General features: G+C 38.7%; 2 protein-coding genes across 3 annotated transcripts in view; one reads left to right on the forward strand and one right to left on the reverse strand.

The window, feature by feature from the left end:
- Nucleotides 1-6,961, reverse strand: part of LOC122401125 (protein RUFY3-like) — a 38,241-nt gene extending 31,280 nt beyond the window's left edge. Inside the window, exons 1-6 of one of the 2 annotated variants that reach the window (XM_043403074.1) lie at nt 5,893-6,961; nt 2,453-2,631; nt 2,269-2,378; nt 534-741; nt 307-470; nt 72-234 (exon numbers count right to left, since the gene is read on the reverse strand). In XM_043403074.1, the coding sequence (XP_043259009.1) occupies nt 72-234; nt 307-470; nt 534-741; nt 2,269-2,378; nt 2,453-2,631; nt 5,893-6,250 (1,182 nt within the window). In that variant the 5' untranslated portion in view covers nt 6,251-6,961. The remainder of the gene's footprint in view (nt 1-71; nt 235-306; nt 471-533; nt 742-2,268; nt 2,379-2,452; nt 2,632-5,892) is intronic. The other variant, XM_043403075.1, reaches the window with a different exon arrangement.
- Nucleotides 6,962-14,348: 7,387 nt separating this feature from the next.
- LOC122401154 overlaps nt 14,349-24,195 on the forward strand; it is a 39,223-nt gene continuing 29,376 nt past the window's right edge. Inside the window, exons 1-2 of the mRNA XM_043403113.1 lie at nt 14,349-14,390; nt 19,198-19,397. Of these exons, the coding sequence (XP_043259048.1) occupies nt 14,349-14,390; nt 19,198-19,397 (242 nt within the window). The remainder of the gene's footprint in view (nt 14,391-19,197; nt 19,398-24,195) is intronic.

Here is a 24,195-nt window from a genome sequence, read left to right on the forward strand (position 1 = left end):
AAACAATCCCCGTTCAACGAGCCTCCGCGGCCATTGCAAGAGGCAACGAAAATCTGAAACGAAATTCGTACCTCGTTCGTGTCTTTGATCTCGATTCCCAGTTCTTTCTTTAACTGTCTGTTCTCCTCGTGCAGCGACAGTATGTTATTCTTAGCGATCGATAGATCCTCCTTCATGAGCGCGTTCGTCGTTGTCAAGGATTCCACTTTGGCTTGAAGATTTGTCACGGTCGCGCTGAAATCGATGGTAAATAGAGAGGCTGGATCGTCGGATCGTCGACGTTCCGAATAAACAGAGTATTATTACTTTAGATGTCGATTCAATTCCTCGATGTAGTTCTTCTGATCGAGAACAGTGGTCATGTTGTCGTTCTCCACCTCGTCGTCCGGGGATTCACCAGGTATATGATTGCTGTTACGCAAGTACAGCGAAAAGTCGATTACGCCCTGTTGGCAATCGAGGTCTTCTTCCTATCACAATAGTCGCAATCAGTTTCTCCTTATCGATGATCGTCACGTGATCGAGGTACTGACCTTCACGCAAAAGTTGCAGTCGATCACGTTCAGACCCACCAACAAACCCATTATAACAATTGCTTCCTCGCTCATCATTAGAGCGTCGGGCTCGAAATACTCGGACAGTATGTCTTCCTTGTGATCGATCAGAACTTTCAAGTAATCCGCAAGCTTTTTTTGCATCAGTGCCATACGCAACCATGCTCGTGCTCTACCCATGGCGGTCCTGGAAAATGCCAACGCGGTCAATCGTGTGTTCTCCTGATCGAATCTGAAGTAGAATCGGCCAATGAACAATTTAAGAACCAAATTTCAATAATCCCTTCTTACTCGTTTTGGGACTCACTCTATAATACTTGGTGCTAATAGGTGATACTCTTAATTTTAAAGAAGTACACTTATGCATTAGACTATACAGGGTGTTCGGCTACCCCTCGGAAAAATTTTAATGGAAGATTCTAAAGTCCAAAATAACACACAAATCAAGAATACTAATTTTTTGATTGAATAGTTGAAAGTAAGTAAAAATTCGATGGTATGTGTATTATTTTCATTTACCAAAAGCGATTGTAATTGACCCCCGCAACCAAAAATAATTTTTCCAGAGCGATATGAAATTTTTTAATTTTGTCGACAAGTTTGTCCAACTACTCGAAATTTTGTCTCGAAAATGCGTAGGATTTCGGGGGTGTGTCTATTCACCAAAAATAATTGTAATTGACTCCCACAACCGAAAATAATTTTTCCAAAATGATTTGAAACTTTTCAATTTCGCCGAAAAAGTTAGGCACCTACCACCTGTCAATTTTTCTTGAAAATTCGATTTTGATTTTCAGTAATTTTGTTTGACGCTCTACAGAAACGTTATCTAATACTTGTTTGTACGTATCCATAAACTCTACTTCCTCCCAAAGTTTCATTGAAATATATTCATTATTGTAGAAATTATGGCTGTTCGAAGATTGGACTATTTTTATGAGGTTTTTCTCTCTTTACGCGGCCAAGGATCAACTTTTCGAATATTTTTCGAATTTCTACATATTCTTGATTAAAATACGTGTCATTTGTATTTTGAAACTTTAAAATCCTCCAATTCGTTCAGAAGTTATTGTGTTTTAAATATACGCATTTTGAGGGCAACATTTCTAACCTCACATTATATTTTCGGAAAAGAATTTTTTTCTCGAAAGTGCATAGGAACTCGCGAGTATGCCTATTCACCAAAAATGATTGTAATTAATCCCTTCTACTAAAAATAATTTTTTTAGAACGATTTTAAATTTTTTAATTTTGTCGACTTTGTCCATCTACTCAAATTTTTTTCTCGAAAGTGCGTAGAATTTCGGGGATGTGACTATTCACCAAAAATGATTGTAATTGATCCCTTCTACTAAAAATAATTTTTTTAGAACGATTTTAAATTTTTTAATTTTGTCGACTTTGTCCATCTACTCAAATTTTTTTCTCGAAAATGCGTAGGATTTTTGGGATGTATCTATTCACCAAAAATGATTGTAATTGATCTCCATAACCGAAAATAATTTTTCCAGAATGATTTGCAATTTTTTAATTTAATTTTTTAATAACTTTTTAACGAAGCCTCAATCAAGAAATTGATATTCTTGATTTTCGTCTTATTTTGACCTCGAGAGTCTACCATTAGAATTTTTCCCAGAATTGACCGAACACCCTGCATGTTTAAAGCTACTATAATTATTTGACAATGGTTAAAGGCAAAAATAGAATATTATACCTAACGGTAGGTAGGTCACGAATGCTGGACGTAATGTCCTGCGCTTCGGAACAATATTTTTCAACGAGCTGAAGAATATCCCAGAGCTCCTTCTTGGGTCCAAGGAGACCCTGAAATTGAAGGCAGTTAGTGCCATTTTCTCGTACTTAAATCGACGCTCCGACGCTTCGAAGGTACCATTTACCTTCTTTGGTCGCAGACCGTGCCTAAGCACGTGTTCGAGGACGATAAAAAAATGTTGCAACGGCATGTGATCGGAATCCAGCATTCGACCATATTTCAAAGACGTTTCGATCAACTCCTTCACGATCAGCTTTGAAATATTAACGAGATTACTCCTTTCGATGATGACTGGGTCCCGTGCTGCAAAAACAACAGGTTCTTGTTCCAGTTGGATGACCAAAATAATACAATTGATCTCCCTGCGACGTGTTATGACAGTCATGATTCGAGTTCATCTTACTGTAATATCGAGAACAGTCTTCCCGGCAGTATGGGGATGAATTTAGAAATGCGAATGAAGCGCAACATAAAATCGTTAAAAAAGAAAAACTGTGCTGATAGAGTGCAGAGACAACCCGATAGGTAAACGAAAAAATAAAGTAAATCCCAAGTTTCAGAAAAATACATTGATTCGAAGTCCATAATAAGACATAATAGTTCAGAACATCAGATAGTCGAGGTGTTTACGTGGAAATTAGTTTTAGCGTTTCTTGGTGTTACAAACGTTCAATAAAAGAAAATAACTCTAGGCTGCAATAGAGTCCTATTAAATTAGATCACTTTCATTAATACGAGGTCATCCCATAAATAATGCTACTTTTTTCGAGTACGCTGAAGCAATAAAACTGAACGCAATATACACCTTGATATTTGATATACTAGCGCAAATAGGCGCTTTCGATCAATGCGACACCAGACTCTGACGAGCACAAGTCAAAAACTTTATTTACTTTACGAATTTAAAACGGAGCAGCGCAATACGAGTTTAAATAAAAGTGATCATGCAACTTGTAGCGGAGGAAAACATACGGCAGGCGATATCGTTAGCGTAAGCCAGTTCACAGATGGCTTAATTACAAGGAATTGGAGTATTGAAGAGGAGACTCGTGCCAGGAAATTCGCAGAAATGGCTGAAGACATTTCACGAGCTGCTGTTGAGTAAAATCCAATCTTAAGGGCCGTAGAACTTGCCCGAAAGCTGAGCTTACCTCATTCTACGATCCAACATCCCTTTAAAAATGATGGAAGAACGTGTAAACATGAGTTCTGCACGAACTATCAGTTATTAATCATCAACGAGTGAGACGTCACGTAGTATAATTAACACTAGATTTACGGGGCATTGATTAATCAAATTTTTATCGAAACCTGTTATGACGATTTCATTAAAATACGATTTTTCTTTTAATCAGAATATAGATTCGTACCATTACATTAACCCTTAAGTGGATTATTAGGTCATCTGCAAGTTTAAACTAACAATCATTTAAAATATGTCAATGTAATTATTTGAAAATTTATCTAATCCTCCATTAGTTCATTATTTCTTTAAATGCTTTAAAGGAAAGTTGATTTCCATTTCCCAGTTTGGTAAAAATCAACGTTAAGTAAAATAATTCACAATTATTTAATATATGTCAATGTAATCATTTGAAAATTTATGTAATCCTCCATTAATCCATTATTTTTTAAATGCTTTAAAGAAAAGTTAATTTCCACTTACCACATTTGGTAAACATTAACATTAAGTAAATTAATTCAGTTGAAATTGGGAGTCCACTTAAGAGTTAATGAAATTCAACATAAATTGTTGACAAATAATATTTACGAGTCCTGTAACTTTAAATATGGAAACTGAAACCCGGCCTTCCTAAATCCATTGTTAAACACCGACGACAATGGCCAGTCTCACAATGGGAAAAACTACACCGATGAAAAGATTCCTTGTTTGTTTAATCAAACATGAGACGTTTAATGTACGATGTACTATTGTTAGGGAACGATAAATAAGAAATCGTACTGCGAGGAAAACCGCTCGAAGCAACTTCTTTTCATCAGAACAATGAGAGACTAAACGTACCAGGAAATGTTTCAAAAACTGCCCAGGAAAGAGACAAGGATAACGTATATCGAAAGTATGATCGAGACATTTGTTAATTGTACGAAAAGAGAATAAAAGAAACTAGATTACTTATGGGATGCCCTGATATCAATTAACTTTCACAGCCTTGATAAAACTGAAATAGAGAACAACGTTAAATTTTGTAATTTTGATACCTGCAATACAGGCAATGAACAGCTGATGAAAAAGCTAACTCTAAAGTAGACTATTATTTATACAGAGTGTTACGTTTAAGTGCGAATAGTGGAATATCTCATGAGGTATTGAAAGTATCAAAAAAGTGTTCTTACAAAAGTTGTTTTATTTAAAAGGGCAAATTTTTGTATAGGTAGAGTGGTGGGGGAGATTTCAAGATCAAGCTAATTTTTTAAAATGGAACCATATATTTTTTTTGTTCGTAATATGATAGCATTTATTGAGACAAATTCAACGATTTACTACATGATATCATTACGAATCAGATCAACAGAAATTACTATAGTATACAAAAAGCGAGCTCTTTATCTCCATTTAGACCTTCAAGTATATACTTTCGGTTTCGAATAGTCACTTTAAGAACTATATTTGAAAAGTTAAGAAGTCGAAAGAAAGAACGTTTCAATTTATAATATTAGCATTTTTATATTAGTTTTTTAGTGTTTTTAATTACACTTAGCATACTCAACGATGGTGGATTGAAGGATAAGGTACATACAACGTCATTAATTATTTCTTATTACTACAAACTAGTGATAAGTAAAAATTAAAAACTATCATTTATGACATTTGGAATAATTGATAATTTCTCATATTAATTGTATTTTAACCAACAACTCACAATTCGCGTTGATTTGACTGCCTTGTGTCTCAATAATTTATAGCTCTATAGCATGGAATGATATCATGTAGTAGGTCGTTGAATTTGTCTCAACAAATGCTATCATATTATTAGCAAAAAAATATTCTATTTAAAAAAAATTAGCTTGACCTTGAAATTTCTCCCACCAATCCACCTATAAAAAAATTATTTCTACCACATAATTTGCCCCTATTTTTTAATATCAAGGGAAATATGCGTCTACGTGACGCTGCAATGAGAAACACGTTCCAGTGGCAGTCTCGATTGCTTTACGTGCCTCAAATACCTCACTATATTACTCCCACACAGTATACGAATCGTCAATATAATGCATCGTCCCCCGTGTTTGCAGATATTGAAATTACGAGCATGAAGTGCATCGTTAACGATGTCTCCGACCTTAGAACCTTTAAAATTCAACGTCCTCTCGTAGACTCGACTCACGACAGTCTCGCCTAACAAGATTAGAAACGGTAAAAGCCAACGAAACGGAAACTCGATCAGCTTGGCCGCTGCGTTAAAATCGGGAGCAAAGTTAGGCCAAACAGGCCGCGGATAGATCAAGACAGGACAGCGCAAAAAGCTTCCAGCCATAGTCCCGATTGATACGAGTCGATGAAAGTAAAGTGAAGCGATTAGTGCGAGAACGTCGAGTACAGACACAAGCTGGAGACGTGCTGCAATGGCGGTGGAGTTGGCAGAGTTATATCGCGAAGCTCTCGTTGATCGGGAAGTTGTTGCTGACGGTGGTGATGATGGTGATGATGAGGATGATTTATACCATTGAGAGCTAGCGGCGGCGACGGCGACCGCTGCATCGAGTCTTGCAACGAGAACTCGACATCCTGAAGCTCTTTCAGGCACAGCCACTCGCCGTCTACCGATACCCGGAAATTGCACAGATATATCGTATCCTGAGCGCCAGCCATGTCGTCCTCGAGCATGACCCCACCGTGATGCACACCACCGTGGTCACCCGGTGGCCTGAACTTCAGACCGTTTTGGGATTCTTGCCGCATAGAAGACCGTACGTAGTAATGGATCCTTCCGGATGACAACCAAAACTGACGATCTCCTTATCTGGGGTCACCAAAACCTTTGGTACCGCTCAACGTAGAAATAAAGGACGTTGAATTTCCTTGGAAAAATATCCCTTAACTATTGGTTTTTCCTCTTGAATCTTCTTCCTCGGGCAAATCACATCAGCGAACGCTACATCCGTTCTGTTCTTAATGACTCCGATCAACTGATGATACATCCGATAATTTGGTTAGCATATAGCGAATTGTTGGTCCGCCCTTATTTCTTATCAACGATCCAAGTCCTGAATTTATCTTCAAGAGGTTGCTTACGTCGAGGCTAGTTCGTTGCGGATGTTGGCGAATCGCTGATACATTCGAGCACGTAGAAATTGAAATATAGACACTGCGGTAGAAGCGACGAAAAGAAACGTTGGCGTAAGCGAAAAAAATGATCGTTTGCACTCGATTTTAGCTACATCGTAGCCTGTAGTTGCACTGGGCCGATGTTTTTTATTAACGAAGCATCGTAAAACTTTATCCACTGTCGGGCGAACCCACGTAATTCGTGCGCCGTTCGTACACGAAAAATATCACGACGAAAATGGCGAGCTCGCCGGTGAAAAGTAATATTGATTCTCCCGCCGACCTTACCTCCACCTACGATAATCAATATACATGACCCGGGTAGCGACTGGCAAGTGCTGCCACTCGACGGTGACCTGGCAATGTCGGTAACATAGAGCTCGGTCGCAAGACACGTGGATATACAGTGTGTCTCGTTTATTTTGACCGCTTTTATTTCCGTTACTAAGTCGTCAACTTTATAACAGTACTTTGCAACTTTTATTTTTACAGTTTACAGAAAGACGAATTCAATGAATTCATAAAATTTACATAACCTCGAAATTAAAAAAAGAAGAGGTCAATTATAGTTTCGAAACGAACAAATTTCCCTTAATATATTTCCGCACCATTGAAAGTAACGGATAAGGTGATAAAAACAATTAAGCACCCGGTATGTAAACAACATTTACCAGGGCTTTATCCTGTGTTTACATTTACATAATTTCAATCTGCTGCGAATTTTGAATGAGACAGGTCACGTGCAGTTCTGTTTCGATTTGTACGATCGAAAACAGATTTTATTCTCACCGCGAGAATATAAACTAAAAGAAATGTATTTAAATTCGTTTAACTCCATAACATTCGAATTCAAGATAACGTATTATTAATTGCCCTAAAAATAACCTCGCAGGAAGCCTTTAAATATTACATACGCAGTTGATAGACCGTAATCGCGAATCGTTTATCACAGTTACGCAGTGAATCGAATCGCATAGCAATTCAGCGCGACAAAGGTAAACAAACCGTCTACGACGCGTTGCTGAACTCGCGTAATATTGCCATTGATGACGTGGCGTCATAGTAACTTGTAAGTAGGCGTTTCTCGATACAAGGAACGACAGTCGACGTGTGCGCGCAGTTACGTGTCGAGCACGATGAAAGAATCACGCGCGGATAGTGAATTGACGCTTGGAGCGTTTGAAAAGCCCGCTGAAAACAGATCGAAAGCATGCACCTATCGCGCTATGTATGTACTCACGTCTCGGCGACCACCAGGCGTCCAGTTTTCTAGGCCTCGAAACAACCAGATCCGGCCACTTGTCTTCCCGTATGGAGTACGTCGACGGCGATCGCGATACCGTTTTCTCATTTTCCTCGGACACCAAGCTGCCTGTGAACGATTTCTCGGACGGAGATATTGGCAAACCTTCGCTGCTCTCCGCGGCCATGTTTACGTTTTCACTATACGCTCGCGCGCGCACTTGCCGACACTGGACTGGTATTAAGTTCTCGCGTGATCGCACGCACCCCGCGTTATATACGTATAGCAACGAGAGAAATACGCTCTTCCGAGCACAATCTGTAGGTATACGAGAAATATCTGTCGCTAACAGCTCGGAGGTTACTGCGGATGACTGTCCGCGTTTATATGCGATGACTGTCGCTTAATATTCTGCACCTAGCGGCTCCAACGGTTTTTCTCTATGAAATACGAAAATGTTACTAGACAATTGAAACTCGTGTACCGGCATGGAATTTAGTGTTTCTTCGTTTTAGTAAATTTAATCAAATTTACTAATAAATTTTGCTACATAATTTGGTAGTAAAAATCAATACAGAAGAATGTACATCGTTTATATTAATATTTTGCAAGCATATAAAATGTATTTTCATTGGAGTCGAGGTATTGATTGTAATAAATTTTCATAAGATTCTCGTATTTTTACTATTCCTTATTTATAACATTATGTGATTTTTTTTTGTCTAATTTGTCACATAGTTCAAAATTGAAAAGAAAAATATGCGTAGTACGAATTTCATAAGGATGCCACCTATCCGGAAAACATAACCGAAACAATAGAGTGAAGTGAATCCCGGCTGCGTATTCATTTGTTAATTCTGATCAATCGCAGCGAGCACCAAAGAAAACATAAATATTAAAAATAGCTTCGAAATATTGAACCTACGGTAAAGCATGGTCATAGTTATGGTAATAGCAGTATTATGAAGTGAGTCTATATAGCTAATTGGCTCGTTAGCATTTTCAACAGGATAATAATCCCAATCATAAATCACGTTTACTTAGAAAATGGTTATTGCGTAAAGCACCACGTGTCTTGAAAACTCCAGTCGCCGGACCACAATCCCATTAAACATCTTCATAAGTTTTGATGATTGTTTACGCACAGAATACAGAATCGAAATTCGACCTATATATACATTATATACTTCATCCTACTGAAACACTACGCTAAATATGTGACAGACATTCTTCGTAGGTTAAATTCCATCCCTCGAAATCGCATTGCAATTCCATGCGTGTTTCGACTAATAGGATACATTAACAACATTTGCACGTATACAACGGAGATAACAGTATATCTTCTACGACGAGGTATCCATCTTATTTGTGACACATATTATCAGATGTACTTTTGAACTGTTTCGAATATTTCGTATTAACTTTCGTACAAATCCTATACGTTATTTTATTACGAACATTCCTGTTCGGAAGTGCTCTGAATCAAAAAAAAATTAATTTACACACGCGACTCTACTACTAAATTTCTGAAAAACAGCTCTCGTTTCTACGAAAGAAACAGTGTAACACTCGATTCGCAAACGAAGTACATAACAGGAAAAGCAATTCTGAGAAAAGCTTTCCAATCCTAGATTAGTTCAATTAGATCAGATGTTAGGTTTCGGTTGGGTATACTGGATAAAGAAGGGTAAGTAGGTTAGACACGTTAGAGTCAAGTGTGTTAGCTATACTAGATGCACAGTGGACTATGATGAATATGTTAAGTTTAAATTGCATCCCGGTTACGTATTAGGTGAATGGCTTTCATTTGAATTTTGACTAGATTTAATTATTGAAGTAAGCCACTTATAGTGGATGAAAGATAGTCGTTAATTAAGAGGAAAAAATAAGATTCTTTCAAGATTATTAAAATGTCTTTCTTTGGTCTTCATACCACTCGAGTATATGTACTCTGCTTTCACTGACGAAAGAAAAATCATTATTGAAATATAGTACGGTCTATAATCTAACTGTTCGCGACTCCAACACGTCCAGTAATCCTGCACTCGGTGGTTGGTTTCATGTTTCAACTTTTCAATATAGAGTAAGCCAAGCAATTTGCTTCTATCGTAAGAAACAACTCATTTATTAGCTTTGATAAGTTTAAAATACTTTTTCATCGTATTTTTGATAAATTAAAGAGACGATTAGTGTAGAATATTAGAACTTCTTCGTAGCACACATAAAGAAACGAAGTGAAATAACAGCTTAGATACATACAAATGATTTTAATTAATCTAAGATCCTGTTTTATTAACTTCTACACTTAATTCGTGAGTCCTATCAAGTCACCCCAAGGTTTTCCATACCCCACGCACGTATAATTTAATGAAACGATTTACTGCATTCGGTCACACTACCCCATGTGTATTAAATGCTTGGTAATCTAATCTTAATCTCTTCTAATGTAAGCCATAAAGCCGATACCTCACGTCCAAGAGTAACTACTACAAAGGTAAACGTAACGCATAATGATTGGACGTTCGGTTTTTATCGAAACAAACGATAATGTATGCTCTCAACTGCAAATTGTTAGGGACTCCAAAACCTCAAGCAAATGTGCGTTTATTTTTATTATTCTATAAGGAAGCAATTCAAATATCCAACAAGATAAATGATTTCATCGTACGATTCGTTTTACCTGTTTAATTTACTATTCTCCAATCTCTCCTCGCAAGATAATGTTTCAATCACTAGGTTCTGTCTAAATCTGTACATGGTATACCCGATGTACTGCTATTCAAGCCTCCTTTCCCTATGTGTCTGTCTACTATTATAACTCTCTCCCAGTCAATATGCGTTCTATAGATACCTACACCTCCTTCAAACATGCAGCTCGTTGTTTGATTCTTTCCTTTTTCCTCGTATGAATCCTTTCATTCGTATTATGTTAGATTAGAAGTCAGGATTAAATTTATTTAGATTGTGGAATAGTTCATTTGGTCGATGATGTCAATATCGACTTCCTCTACATTGCTTCCGCGAATGTATTCGTTAAATGAAGAGATCAAATTTAGCATATAATTCAATTCCAAAATCGCGAAACAATGAGAGGTGAAAACACCATTGATTTTTCTGACATTGATGGAGACGATGTGTTCATAAAAACGATCACAAATACACTTGCATCTCTTTTTTACGCAGTGGATTCGTACCATGCAAAAAGACCGAGTATAAAAAACGTTCAAAAATAGAAAAATTCAAAAACTGAACCGCTATTGCGTTGGTCAGTGTATTGAAAAAAGGGTGAATCTGAAATATTGGTACAAGATATTTGATTTTGCAATTTTGTTGAAGCAAGTAAAACGCGTTTAAAAAACAAGGATGTACAACTACTTTACAATTGATCTACTTTCGACATTTTGCTTTACAAATGCAACAAATGCAAACAAATCAAAAGCTTTATTATTTTAATTCTCTTGCGAAGAAGGTTAAAATGTACACTGAGCGTCATAACTGTAAAACCATTCTAAAATTTTCAATTTTATATACAGGGTGGTCCACGCAACTTGTGCAGTTCTATAATATCCACAATATGCGTTGCACAAAAACATTTTATAACAAAAGTTGCATGCTTTAAAGGGATACATTATGTAGTATATTTTTTTTTTATAGGTGGAGGCATTTCGGAGATTTGAAGGTCAACTTTGATTTTTTAAATAGAATATTATATTTGTTATATCAAAATATGAAAGAATATTGAATTCTGAGTAACAAAAGAATAGATCTTTATTAGCCCTAAACCTAATAGCTAACGAGTGATTTCATTTTATTTCTTGACAATTTCCTTCACATAATATCAAATTGGAGACTCAATCTTATCGGAGATTTCTGTAGAACAGTGAAACTTATCAAGAAATACAGTGAAATTACTCATTAGTTGTTATTACTCATTATTATTATTACTCATTGTTTGATATTACGCGAAGAAAATTAGCAAGAAATGAAATGAAATGAAATTACTCGTTAGCTATTAGGTTTAGGGCTAATAAAGTAAAATATTTTTTTACTTGGAATTCGATATTCTTTCATATTTTGATATAAAAAATTTTAATGGAACATTCTAGAGGCCAAAATAAGATGAAAATCAAGAATATCAATTTCTTGACTGAGGCTTTATTAAAAAGTTATTACAAAATTGAATTAAAAAATTTCCAATCATTCTGAAAAAATTATTTTCGGTTGCAAGGGTCAAGTACAATCATTTTTAGTGAATAGACATACCCCCGAAATCCTAACCATTTTCGAGAAAAAAATTAACTAAGTGGACAAATTTTTTGACGAAATGAAAAAATTTCAAATCATTATAAAAAGTTATTTTTGGCTACTAGGATCAATTACATAATCATTTTTGGTGAATAGACATACCTCTGGATTTGTAACTATTTTCGAGAAAAAAATTCCTTTCCGAAAATATACTTTCTAGCCAGAAATGTTTGCGCGATAATGTAAATCTTTAGAACATCATAACTCCTGAACGGATTGGACGATTTTAATTTATGAAAATGCAAACGACGCGTATTTTGATGCAAAATATGTAGAAATTCCAAAAATATTCGAAAAGTTGCTGCTTCACTTCGTAAAGTGAGAAAAACCTCACAAGAATGGTTCAATTTTCAAACAGCCATAACTCCTACAATAGTGAATATATTTCAATCAAATTTAGTATGGAAGTAGAGTTCATGGATACCTACAAAAAAGTACTAAACAAAATTTCCGTAGGACGTCAAACAAATTTATTAAAAATGAAAAACGAATTTTTAAGAAAAATCGACAGGGGGTAGTTGCCTAAGTATTTCGGGGAAAAAAATTTTAAATCATTTTGGAAAAATTATTTTCGGTTGCAAGGGTCAATTACAATCATTTTTGGTCATTAGGCATACCCTCGAAATCCTACCCACTTTCGAGAAAAAATTTCGAGGTGTGAAATTTTTCGTCAAAATTAACAAATTTCAAATCGTTCTGGAAAAATTATGGTAATTATTTACTTTAGCGATTCCTCTCTAATTTCGATGACCTTGAAATATGTTGTCAAGGTTACTGTTATGAAGATTTTTTCTTTATACATATAATCGCCGCTTGGCCTTAGTTTCCGAGATTTTCCTTCAAAATAGATCGCTGCTATTACAATGAATTCTGTCTATACGTACGTGACTGTGGCAGCGCGTGTGTAAGCGTTGAATCGCTGATTGTTTATTGTTTCTATAGATACATCGAGGCGACCGGCAGTGGTTGCGTATAACGAATGTACTTAAAAACTCGATTTCAGTAGCTAGCCACCTAGCGGCGGCTGGCATAAAAGAATCTGACCCAAACTATTCTACCTAGTAATTAATATAATCAATAAGGTTCAGGTTAGATTTTCTTATACCGTCACGCATTCATCTTCTATTTCAATTTTCTTTATTGATATTATCCGATATTAGTTTGACACATTGTACATTATTTGTCGTTGGTCGTCATGATTTTAATACAAGAATATTTGCATTTTTTTATATAATGGCAGACATGTTTCCAATTTCTGTTAATAATGACGATAATAACAATAATAATTATAATAATAATAATTAAGAAAAAAGTTTAATATTTTATCTCAAACTCAACCCGAGGCTAATTCAAACATAATACTATTTTTGCGAATACCTCGAAAACGAAGGGCGAGCGGCGATAACATGTATAGAGAAAAAATCTTCATAACAGTGACCTTGACAATATATTTCAATAATAATAACTTTTTAACGAAGCCTCCATCAACAAATTAGTATTCTTGATTTTCGTGTTATTTTGGCCTCTAGAATCTCGCATTAAAATTTTTCCCAGGAGTGCCCAAACATCCTGTATATGTATAATTGTTAACACGTGTATATAATTATATTTGTTAATAAACCTAAAGTATTTGTAAACAGTTATTGGACTTATCTATTTACTAAATAACTCGGCTCCACGAATCTTGTGGGAGCCAACAAAATCTGTTCCTCTGCACGAAGGAGAAAAACGAAATTACTTTCCGAACAACCCAATGTGAGATGGAAGGTTTTTGTAAGAGATCGTGCGATCTCCACATCGCTAGTCGTGTGTCAAAAGTGTGGTGAAGTGCGCGGAGGGCTGCGCGCGCAGTCCGGCGCGTATATTGCAACCACCCTTCTTCCTAGGTCGAGACCACCCCCGCGTCAAAGCTGAAACTCAAACTTCGGCGCGCGGTCAAACCGAGATCAGTCTCTCTCTCTTCACGTCAAAGGGACAAGGAACCGCCGAAATGACGCGCAACGCTGTCGCCTTAATGGCGCGAAACGCCTGACTTCAAAGTCGAAACAGCGCGTCCTCCGCGACGATGCGACACGTTCCGCGACCAGACGACAGCGAGATCGCGGTGAAACCGATTTTCCCGACAACCGATTATTGCCGTCGCATCTATCGGTGAAGGAACGCCGCGAAAAAACACCAGGAACGATGTACGGCATGCTGTTGGAAAGTGTGCAGCACTTCGTGCAGGTTGGTAAATGCACAGTGCGAATTTTCAACCAGCCCTTGTCAACTTCTTCGTTGTTGTGATGTGAATTTTCCAGCCGTCGTCGAACTAATACGAACGAAATTTAGTGACTTTATTTGCTTCGTCGACGATCTTTACCCCATCCGACGATGCTTTTTTTCTTTCGGATAGAATTCTGCAAGAATAAACGTAGAAGAGTATAAAATTATAGAAAATACATTTCTAAAATAGCAATACTTCGGCATAAAAGCGCGAAATTTATTTACGATGACAATACGGGTAGTTCAGTGATCGATTTAATGCAATAATGGAAACTAATTAGAGCGGAAAAACAATTAAAATATTATTGGATCATGTCGGAAGATAGAGAAAAAAAATATTATGAAGAAAATAAAACCACCTAAATTTCGTTTACATTCATTTCTTCTCGTTTCTCGTATATTGTTCTGACCCCTCTGTTTTGTGCCATGATTTCATTTTCATGTGTGTGCGCACGTATTTCTTCACGAGCCATTGTACACGATGAAACACAATTTTTCGTTGCTGAAAGACAGTGGGAAAAGAACAGAAACGAACGAAATGTTAAGCACGTGCAGTGTCTCGATTTTGATCAGTCCAATTCACGTCAATTGAGCTGATGAGAAAAGTTTCTTTAAACGAGAGCTGTACTTTCACTTGCTGAGTTTTATGCACGTGAATACCGAATATGTTAAAATTAATTAATTATTGACTCTCGGTTTTATATTCTTAGAGGTTTAACAACCTTGCCGTTAATAACAATGCATATCGTTAATAATAACGTGTGTTAATTTGAATAATATATAACTCTAACAGAGAGAAAATGTATCGCCTTTTGGCATGAAAAAGTACGCTGATCGGTGATTTGTTCGTATTCGAAATAACGAACGAAAGATTGAAAAGTTGAAATATAGAAGTAATATTCGTTACCAATAAAATAACGCTGTATATTATTAAATTTCTCGGAGCGTTTTCTCCTCAATTAACAGTATATCATTTCTACCGAAATTGTTTACCTGGATCACTAATGCTATTAAAATTGAAAATTGTAAAATCCATGCTGGTTTCGTGTTAAATATAAAATCGATCTAATTGGAATGTCTATCTAAAGTAGAATCTAAATGGAAGAATTAAATAAATTGAAACGAATTTTTCCGAAGCCAGAAATTGATCCACAACGCGATGATTCCCCCAATATTCTGTCTCAGTTTCGCATCGAAGATTCTTGTCTGTTCTTGATCGTCTTGATAAATTCAGCTTATTTAAATATCGATGTTGGAAATAAATGTCCTGAATTCTTCGCGAGTCGGTGAATTCTCTTCGAGCCACCATAAAATTCACAGAAATATCGTTGCTTCTCGATTGATGCAGCGCAGAAGAAATTCACGGTTACCGTTGAATTCGTAGTCGAAACGAGGCGAATCTATGCAGAATGTATCGACGAGTATGTGAACTGTGCGATGTATTGATTTATCGTATCGGCTCCAAATAATCAATCGTTAAAAAAAAGTGTCACGTACTCGTCGGAGGAAATGGTTTGAAGGTACGTAATAAACGAGGTACCTGAATATGTATGGACTTCAGACTTCCTTTCGGTACAGCACCTTAATTGCAAAAGTTTTAAAAATAGCATTGTTCTTCCGGCGTTTAAGGACACCTGTTGATTCGTTTCCTAATACTCTGTTTATGTGTAGTTGTCAATAATTCTATTAATCGCTGCTACGATGCTCTTCGATCAACGTTTCTAGCAACAGATTTTCAAATTTCTCGTAGTCAGGCGATCCTAGCGAACGGAATTTACATAAATTCAAATGTTGAACATATACACACTATTAGCATATGCATAATCAGAATTGGCATTCTTGATCAATTCTGGAATAATTGAACTCTTCACAAGGGATAAAACGTTCGATTAGAAATACGAAGGTCGTTCAATAAGTCCTTAGAAAATCCAAGAGCTGGTGCTCGTAGCATTGAAAACTTTTGTTTTTAGTAACCATCATGACTCACTAGACAGCTGTCAAGTTCTCAGCTATATCCACTACACGATTTCCTTTTTATTGTCCATTGAAGCAAGAAACTTTTGCATATTTCGAAAAATGGAAAAAAGTGAGTTTCGAGCGGTGATTAAACACTTGTGTTTAAAAGACTTAACACCGAAAGAGATCAAAGCTGAGTTGGATGAAGTTCATGGTACATCTGCTCCTGTGTTTGCAACAATTTACAATTGGATAAATGAGTTTAAACGTGGCCGTACATCCACAAATGTATCCCCATTTCGGGACGTTCAGTGGAAGTGACTACTCCCGAAATGATTGACAAAATCCATGATATGGTTTTGAGTGATCGATGAATCAAAGTGCGCGAAATAGTTGAGGCCACAAGCATATTGCAAGGTACAGTATTTTCAATTTTGCACGAAAAATTAGGTATGAAAAAAATCTTGGCGAGATGAGTGCCGCGTTTGGTTTCAGTGGAGAATAAACCCAATCGTGTGATCGACTCTAAGGCTGTTTTGACGCTTTTTCGTCACTATCCTGACGAGTTTCTGTGTCGATAAATAACTGTGGATGAAACGTCGATACGCCACTACACTCCAGAGACAAAGGAACAGACAAAACAGTGGGTTTTTGAAAGCGAACGTGCTCTGAAGAAGGCGAAGACGGTGAAATCATCCGGCAAGGTGATGGCCACAGTTTTTTGGGATACACGCGGAATCATCGACACCGATTACTTGGAAAAAGGAGAAACAATAACTGGAGAATATTATGCGTCGTTGTTGCACCGGTTGAGCGAAGAAATCAAGAAAAAACGTCCTCATTTGAAAAAGAAAAAGATCCTCTTCCATTAAGACAATGCACAGGTGCACACCTGTGCAGTTTCGATGATCAAAATCATGGAATTAAAGTTCGAATTATTACAACATCCACCGTATTCACCGAATTTGGCCCCCAGTGGCTTCTTTTTATTTCTAAATTTTAAAAAATGGCTCGGTGGACAACGGTTCATGTCGAACGAGGAGGTCACCGCCCAAACAGATGCTTATTTTGAGGACCTTTCGAAATCTTACTTTTTAGATGGCTTAAAAAAGTTGGAGAAACGTTTGGAAAAGTGTATAGAGCTAAAAGGAGATTATGTTGAAAAATAAAAAAAATCTACCTAAAATAATTTGTTTTTCTATCTTTTTCTAAGGACTTATTGAACAACCCTCGCAGCATATCTGTCGCAACGCATGCTTCTTTAAACTGCCAAACTGTCGTCCTTATTTCATTTATCTTACGAGAAACATGTGTCCTTCGTTGTCATGAAAAATATCATGTTTTCCTCCACAATAAAAAGACATTTTCACGGGTAGCTACGAAAAGAAGTGTATTTTGTAGTATACAACGTTCAACGTTTCTTTTAAGTGGACTCTAATGAAAGGGTAATTATCGTTAAAAACGTAAGCTTCGGTACAATCTGGACTGAATAATTTAATTTCGTTCCTATTACTTATATTAATAGTGGATACACTATTTTATAGCGCTTACACAGTCAAGTATTGTTTCAGACACGTTGTCGAAAGCCAGCTGAAATTCGATTATTAAATTTGTTGGTTTTGCTTCGAGAAATTTGCGTGTCCATTTGGTATATTGAATCTCGTGAGGTTCCATTAGGGTGGAAACCGTATTCATTTTCGTGATCGTAGTCATTATGGCAGAAGAAACATTGATTATCCTACGGAGGGGCAGAAATTGGATTGATCGTGGGAATCAACTTATCATGAATCTAGGGGAACAAATAGCTTATCGTACACTTACTACGTTGTAAAGTAAGTAATCACGTCGTGAAACTACAGAAAAGAAATAATAGAGTTTTCAAGATTGTCTTATCGTTACCTTAGTACATAAGACGTATATGTATATGTATGTAAGATATGTACTCTGAAATGTGGTACATAATAAAAATACAAAAGTTATTTCCTCTACAACTTTTTTAAGAAGAACTGTGAAAGAAAAAGGGGGAAGAAAGAGAAATGTTCCCAATGGTAGTATAAGACCCAAAGTTTTTTTGTAACCTTTTACTCTCCTGGTGGGAACTCTCCTCTATAAAAAAGCAAGTAATGGTATAAAAATGTATACCTTTTCCCTCTCTTTATTCTACACCCCTTTTAAAAAAGTATTTGTATTATTACGTTATATATTATTCGTGTATTATGAAGAAATGTTTAAATAATAATGAGCATTAACATATTCATGATGCTAGCAGGAGCGTATTTTATCAAAACATCAATAATTGAAATTGCATGAATAATTAAGTTGTACTACATATATCTGAGGTCGGCACACATAAAGATACATTAATTAACATCGACCAGAGTTACGTAATTTATTTTCAGTCGAATAAGCAAACCGAGAATTTCAAACGAAATAATTTTGCTATTAATTGCGTGTCAGATTTCTCTATTAGCATCAAAGTCCGCAAACATTACGTGCGAATAATGTTAAATGTCTGGTGTACAACACCCTGTCTCTTCGTTTTCGTGAAAAAGAAACAATAGGGGTCGGAAAAAAAATATTCCCTCGAGCATAATAGAAATGGTTACGCGTTCTATGCTTTTATATCCTCTTCGCTCTCTGTTTCTAAGCTATTCCATCGAAAATCGATTACTCGTTCAATGGCGAGATCTTCGTGGAGCACAGCACAATGAAAGTGGAACTTTCTATAATTTTCATTAAAACCACAGTTGACTCAAAAAGTCTGACGTATTTATTTTGAATTAATAATTTTAAAATAATTGTCTTGTTGCAGGTAGAGTATGGCGAAGACATGTGGCGTCAGGTTTTGGAAAAGGCCGATTGCAAGCACATGGTTTTCAACACGCGACAAATATACCCTGACGAACTTATGACCAATTTGGCTGCTGCTTTGGCCACGCTCAGTGGAAACTCCGTGGACGATGTGATGCAATTCTTTGGCAAATGTTTCGTTAGATTTTTCAGCAACTTAGGGTAAGTGATAGATATCGAAATCCTCTCGCAAAGCAAATCGTTCGTTGCATGATCGCATGCGTCAGAACATGTGACTGGACTTAATCCATGCCACGAGATTGCATTTAGGATCGCATTAATTAAACCATTTAATTACCGTTACACACCAGAGAACTATGCGATGCACGACAAATTATTTCCAGCAACGATTACTGCGGTTCCATTAACCGATTCCATTAATTAATATTTCAATGCGTACAATTTAATGCTCTGTTGGGACTCTTAGCAATTTTCGAACAATCGATGAGAATATTGCTTTAATTAAGCTTAACGACCCATGTCACTTTTCTTTCTAATTTGCAATGCACGCAACGGGTTATTACAGACGGTTTGTTCGATTGCCTCTGTGGGATCGGGAAGGTAATGACTCCGCCCTGTTCCGTTCCGCACAATTTTATTGTTGCTGTCGTACAACGACGTGACTCGTGGTGCGGGTTACGCTCGACTCTCTGGTACGATCATCGCCACCGTACCAAGAGGCCTTCAAAAACAAAAGACGGTCAGAGACGACGACAACGGCTTTTCGGCTCACGCGGCTCTGGTCGTCTCGTGTGCAACCATCGTCTCGTGTGCAACCATCGTCTCGTGTGCAACCATCGTCTCGTGTGCAACCATACATTGTAGCGGCTTCGAACGGCTAAGGCGTATGTGGCGCCTTGGCCGCCACACTACCCCCCTGCCAGTAATTGGCACAATTACGAAAAATTGACCGACTACATTACCACTACCATTTACTCTATTATATAAAATACGTTATCCTAACTAAGATTTACATTACAGTATTTGAACAGAGTTGAAAAAAAAAGGAATTTACATGGAGTTTAATATATAATACGTAATACCTAAAAATACATGAAAGTACATAAAAGTGATGGATAAAAATAAATGGTATATGATACTTATTATAATAATGCGCAAGCCTTAAGTACTACCGCGTAATTTGAAATCGATCGGGAAAACGTACGCGTCTACCTGAACGCGTAACACGTTGCTGTATAACCGGCGCATTGTCAGGTACGTTTGTTTGTGTGACCGGCTGATTTTCTATGCTCACGGGATCCGGTCTGTTTTCTGCTAGCATATAAGCAGGCTTTAGCCTTTCAATTGATATATTTATTTCCTTACCTCTAATGTTTATTGTAAATGTTTTTTCGCCTCGGCGCACTACGGCGTATGGACCTTCATAAGCGGGTTGTAAAATAGTTTTGGCTGAATCTGTTCGGATGAAAACATGTGTTGAACTGCTAAGATCTTTGAAAACGAATGTACGATTAACGGAATGGCGTGATGCATTAGAGGGACTCAATTTAGAAAAATGGTTGCGTAGTCTATTAGTAAAATCGGAAGCATTTTCTGTGCCTTCCGCTGAATGCGAAGACAAGAACTCTCCCGGTAATCTTAATGGCTCGCCATAAACTAATTCCGCTGAGGTAGCGCCGAGGTCTTCTTTCCAGGCGGAACGAATACCGAGTAGAACCGTCGGAAGTATTTCTGTCCACTTGTCGGATCCGTGGCACCTTATAGCCGACTTGAGCTGTCGGTGAAAACGCTCTACCATCCCATTGGCCGCTGGGTGATACGCCGTTGTGCGAAGACGTGTGGATCCAATTAAATTGTTCAGCGCAAAAAATAATTTGGATTCGAACTGCCTACCCTGATCGGTGGTAATCCGTACGGGAGCACCAAACCGCGCTACCCAACCGTCATAAAAGGTTCGAGCTACGGTTTGGGCCTCCTGATCGACCATGGGGAAGGCTTCCGGCCACCGCGTATATCTGTCTACACAGGTCAGACAATACCTGAAACCTTCGGACACCGGTAAAATTACTATGTCTAAATGAATGTGTTCGAATCGCGCAGAAGGTTTAACAAATGTAGCCAATGGTGCAGTCACATGACGGGAAATTTTTGATCTTTGGCACGGTATACAGCAACGTGTCCACGTGCGAACATCTCTTTTAATCGACGGCCAAACATAACGTTGCGTTATGAGCTTGATCGTCGCGTTAATACCTGGATGTGATAATACATGTAACATATTAAAAACTGCACGTCGGAAAGGAGGGGTGACATAAGGTCTTACATTCTTAGTCGAAATATCGCAAAAAATTTCGGAAGACGTGCCAGGCAACGAGACTTTGCGTAATTGCAGGCTAGATTCGCTATTCAACAACCGCTGCAACTCCTCATCCTGGGCTTGCGATTTTGCCAATTCTTCGAAATTAATCGAGTGGTTAACCGTTTCCACTCTGGACAGTGCATCGGCAACGACGTTGTCTTTACCGGAAATATGTTGAATATCTGTAGAGAATTGCGCAATGTAATCTAGGTATCGGAATTGTCGAGGAGAGCATTTATCTAATTTCTGTTTGAAAGCGAAAGTTATGGGTTTATGGTCTGTAAAAATCGTGAAATGTCTGCCTTCGAGCATATGTTTGAAATGTTTTATTGCTAAATAGATAGAAAGTAGTTCCCGGTCGTAAGCTGAATACTTCTTTTCGGCAGATCCTAATTTCTTAGAAAAGAATGCTAATGGTTGTCGTTCGTTGCCGACGCACTGATGTAAAACAGCTCCTACGGTGTAATCAGAAGCATCGCAGGTAACCGACAATGGAGCGTTGACCGCAGGATGAGAAAGCAGGGTTGCGTTTGCTAAACTATTTTTGGTATTTTCAAAAGCCTGACGCGCTTCCGAAGTCCAGGCTATCGAGGTCTTGCCCTTTAAATTGCCGGCTAGAAGGTCGTTCAAGGGTGCTTGAAAGCGAGCGGCATCTGGGATAAAACGGCGGTAAAAATTAAGCATTCCCAAGTACTGCCTCAAATCCTTCGCGTTTTTCGGAAGGGGAAATGACTTTATGGCTTGTACCTTGCCGGGCAAAGGTTGAGTGCCGCTTTCATTTACCCGATAGCCTAGAAATTTAACTTCTTCCTGTCCGAACGTGCATTTATTCGGATTAACAACAATGCCATAATCTTTTAATCGTTTAAATAATAATTCTAAATGGCGCAGGTGATCGGCTTGGGATTCTGAGGCGACCAAAATGTCGTCTATATACGCGTAACAAAAATCGAAACCGCGTAAAATTTCGTCGATAAAGCGCTGAAATGTTTGCGCGGCATTTCGTAACCCGAACGACATGTACGGGAATTCAAAAAGCCCGAACGGCGTTGTAATGGCCGTTTTTCCGACGTCTTCCGACGCAACCGGAATCTGATTATAAGCTCGGACGAGATCTATTGTGGAAAATACCTTTTTGCCACTCAGTTGTTGCGCAAAATCCTCAATGTGACGCACGGGGTATCGGTCGGGAATTGTCCGTGCGTTTAACGCTCTATAGTCACCGCAAGGCCTCCAAGCTTCTTCGCCCTTCTTCGGAACCATATGAAGGGGTGCTGACCACGCGCTCTTCGAAGGACAAGCGATGCCCATCTTCACCATCGCGTCGAACTCCTTCTGGGCAGCCCTGAGCCGGTCCGGTGCAAGCCGCCGCGGCTTGCTGGAAACGGGTGCTCCAGGGGTTGTCTCGATGTAATGCACCGTTTGGTGCGTAGTCCTCATCGGGGTGCCGCTAGGCCGTGTAAGTTCCGGCATCTGCATCAGGAGCTGGTGGTAAACGGTAGTCCCTGCTACTGTCTTCACCGACGGCGTTTCATCCTCGGCTCGTGTTCCGCGGACCGTTAACGACGTGGTCCGATCGACGAGGCGACGATTGCGGATGTCCACCATAAGATCGAAGTGATCGAGAAAGTCTACCCCGATTATGGGTTTTGTAACATCCGCAACCACGAATCGCCACACGAAATCCCGTCGTAGGCCGAGGTGCAGGTTTAACGACACTGTCCCGTAGGTGTTAATTACACTCCCATTCGCCGCCGCCAGCTGGTACTCCGATCTTTCTCGCAATCCGCCTAGCAGGCGGCGCGGAAAAACGCACAAATCGGCCCCGGTATCCACTAAAAATTCCGTCTTCGAGCTGTTGTCTAAGATGAAGAGGCGGCGTGATGCTGGATTTGTGTCGCTGGCCGCCATCAACGACTCCCCAGGTCGTTTCCCTGATCCGTGGCGTTCCAATTGCACGGTGCAACGCACCTCTGCGCGGCCGGACCGAACCGCCAATGGTACCAGCATTTCCCTTGATGGTCCATTTGTCCTCCCGCGGGCCGCTCTCGCGATCGCGATAGAGATCGTCTGCGGTAGCGCGAGTTTGGATGATTTCGGTGGGTCCACCTGCGACGGGAAGATTGCCCCTGGTCCACCAAGGATTCACGGATGGCAGAAATTTCCTGCCTCAAGGAAAGAGCCAATTGTGACATCTTAATGTTTAACATGGCCTCGATGCTCGGGCCCGGCGGGGGTATTTGGCAGGATGCAGATACGCCCGTAATCGCGGCCTCCGTGACGTGTACCCGCGGTGTCATCGTATCCGCAACAGCGTCTGCCAACTCTGCTACCTTATCCAGCGGGGTGTCCCGCTGCGTGGATAAAATCACCTGCATATTAGCAGGTAGCCGGCCCATCCAAAGCGTCCGCAATACACCGTCCGAAAAAGCCGTACCGGCCAATCCGCGCAGGTGACGAAGAAATTGGGACGGTTTTCTGTCCCCGATTTCCTCGTGTTCCAATAACCGTCGCGTTTTCTGTTCCTGCGAAGCACTAAGCCGGCGAATAAACTCATTTTTGAGCGTCGTGTACGGATCCGTGGCCGGAGGATTCATGATAATGTCTCTTACTTCCGCGGCGTGTCGCGCACTTAACGCG

The sequence above is a fragment of the Colletes gigas genome, unplaced genomic scaffold (assembly GCF_013123115.1).
Source record: "Colletes gigas isolate AHSC1104 unplaced genomic scaffold, ASM1312311v1 Colletes_gigas_Sc00022, whole genome shotgun sequence".
In the NCBI taxonomy this organism is placed as follows: domain Eukaryota; kingdom Metazoa; phylum Arthropoda; class Insecta; order Hymenoptera; family Colletidae; genus Colletes; species Colletes gigas.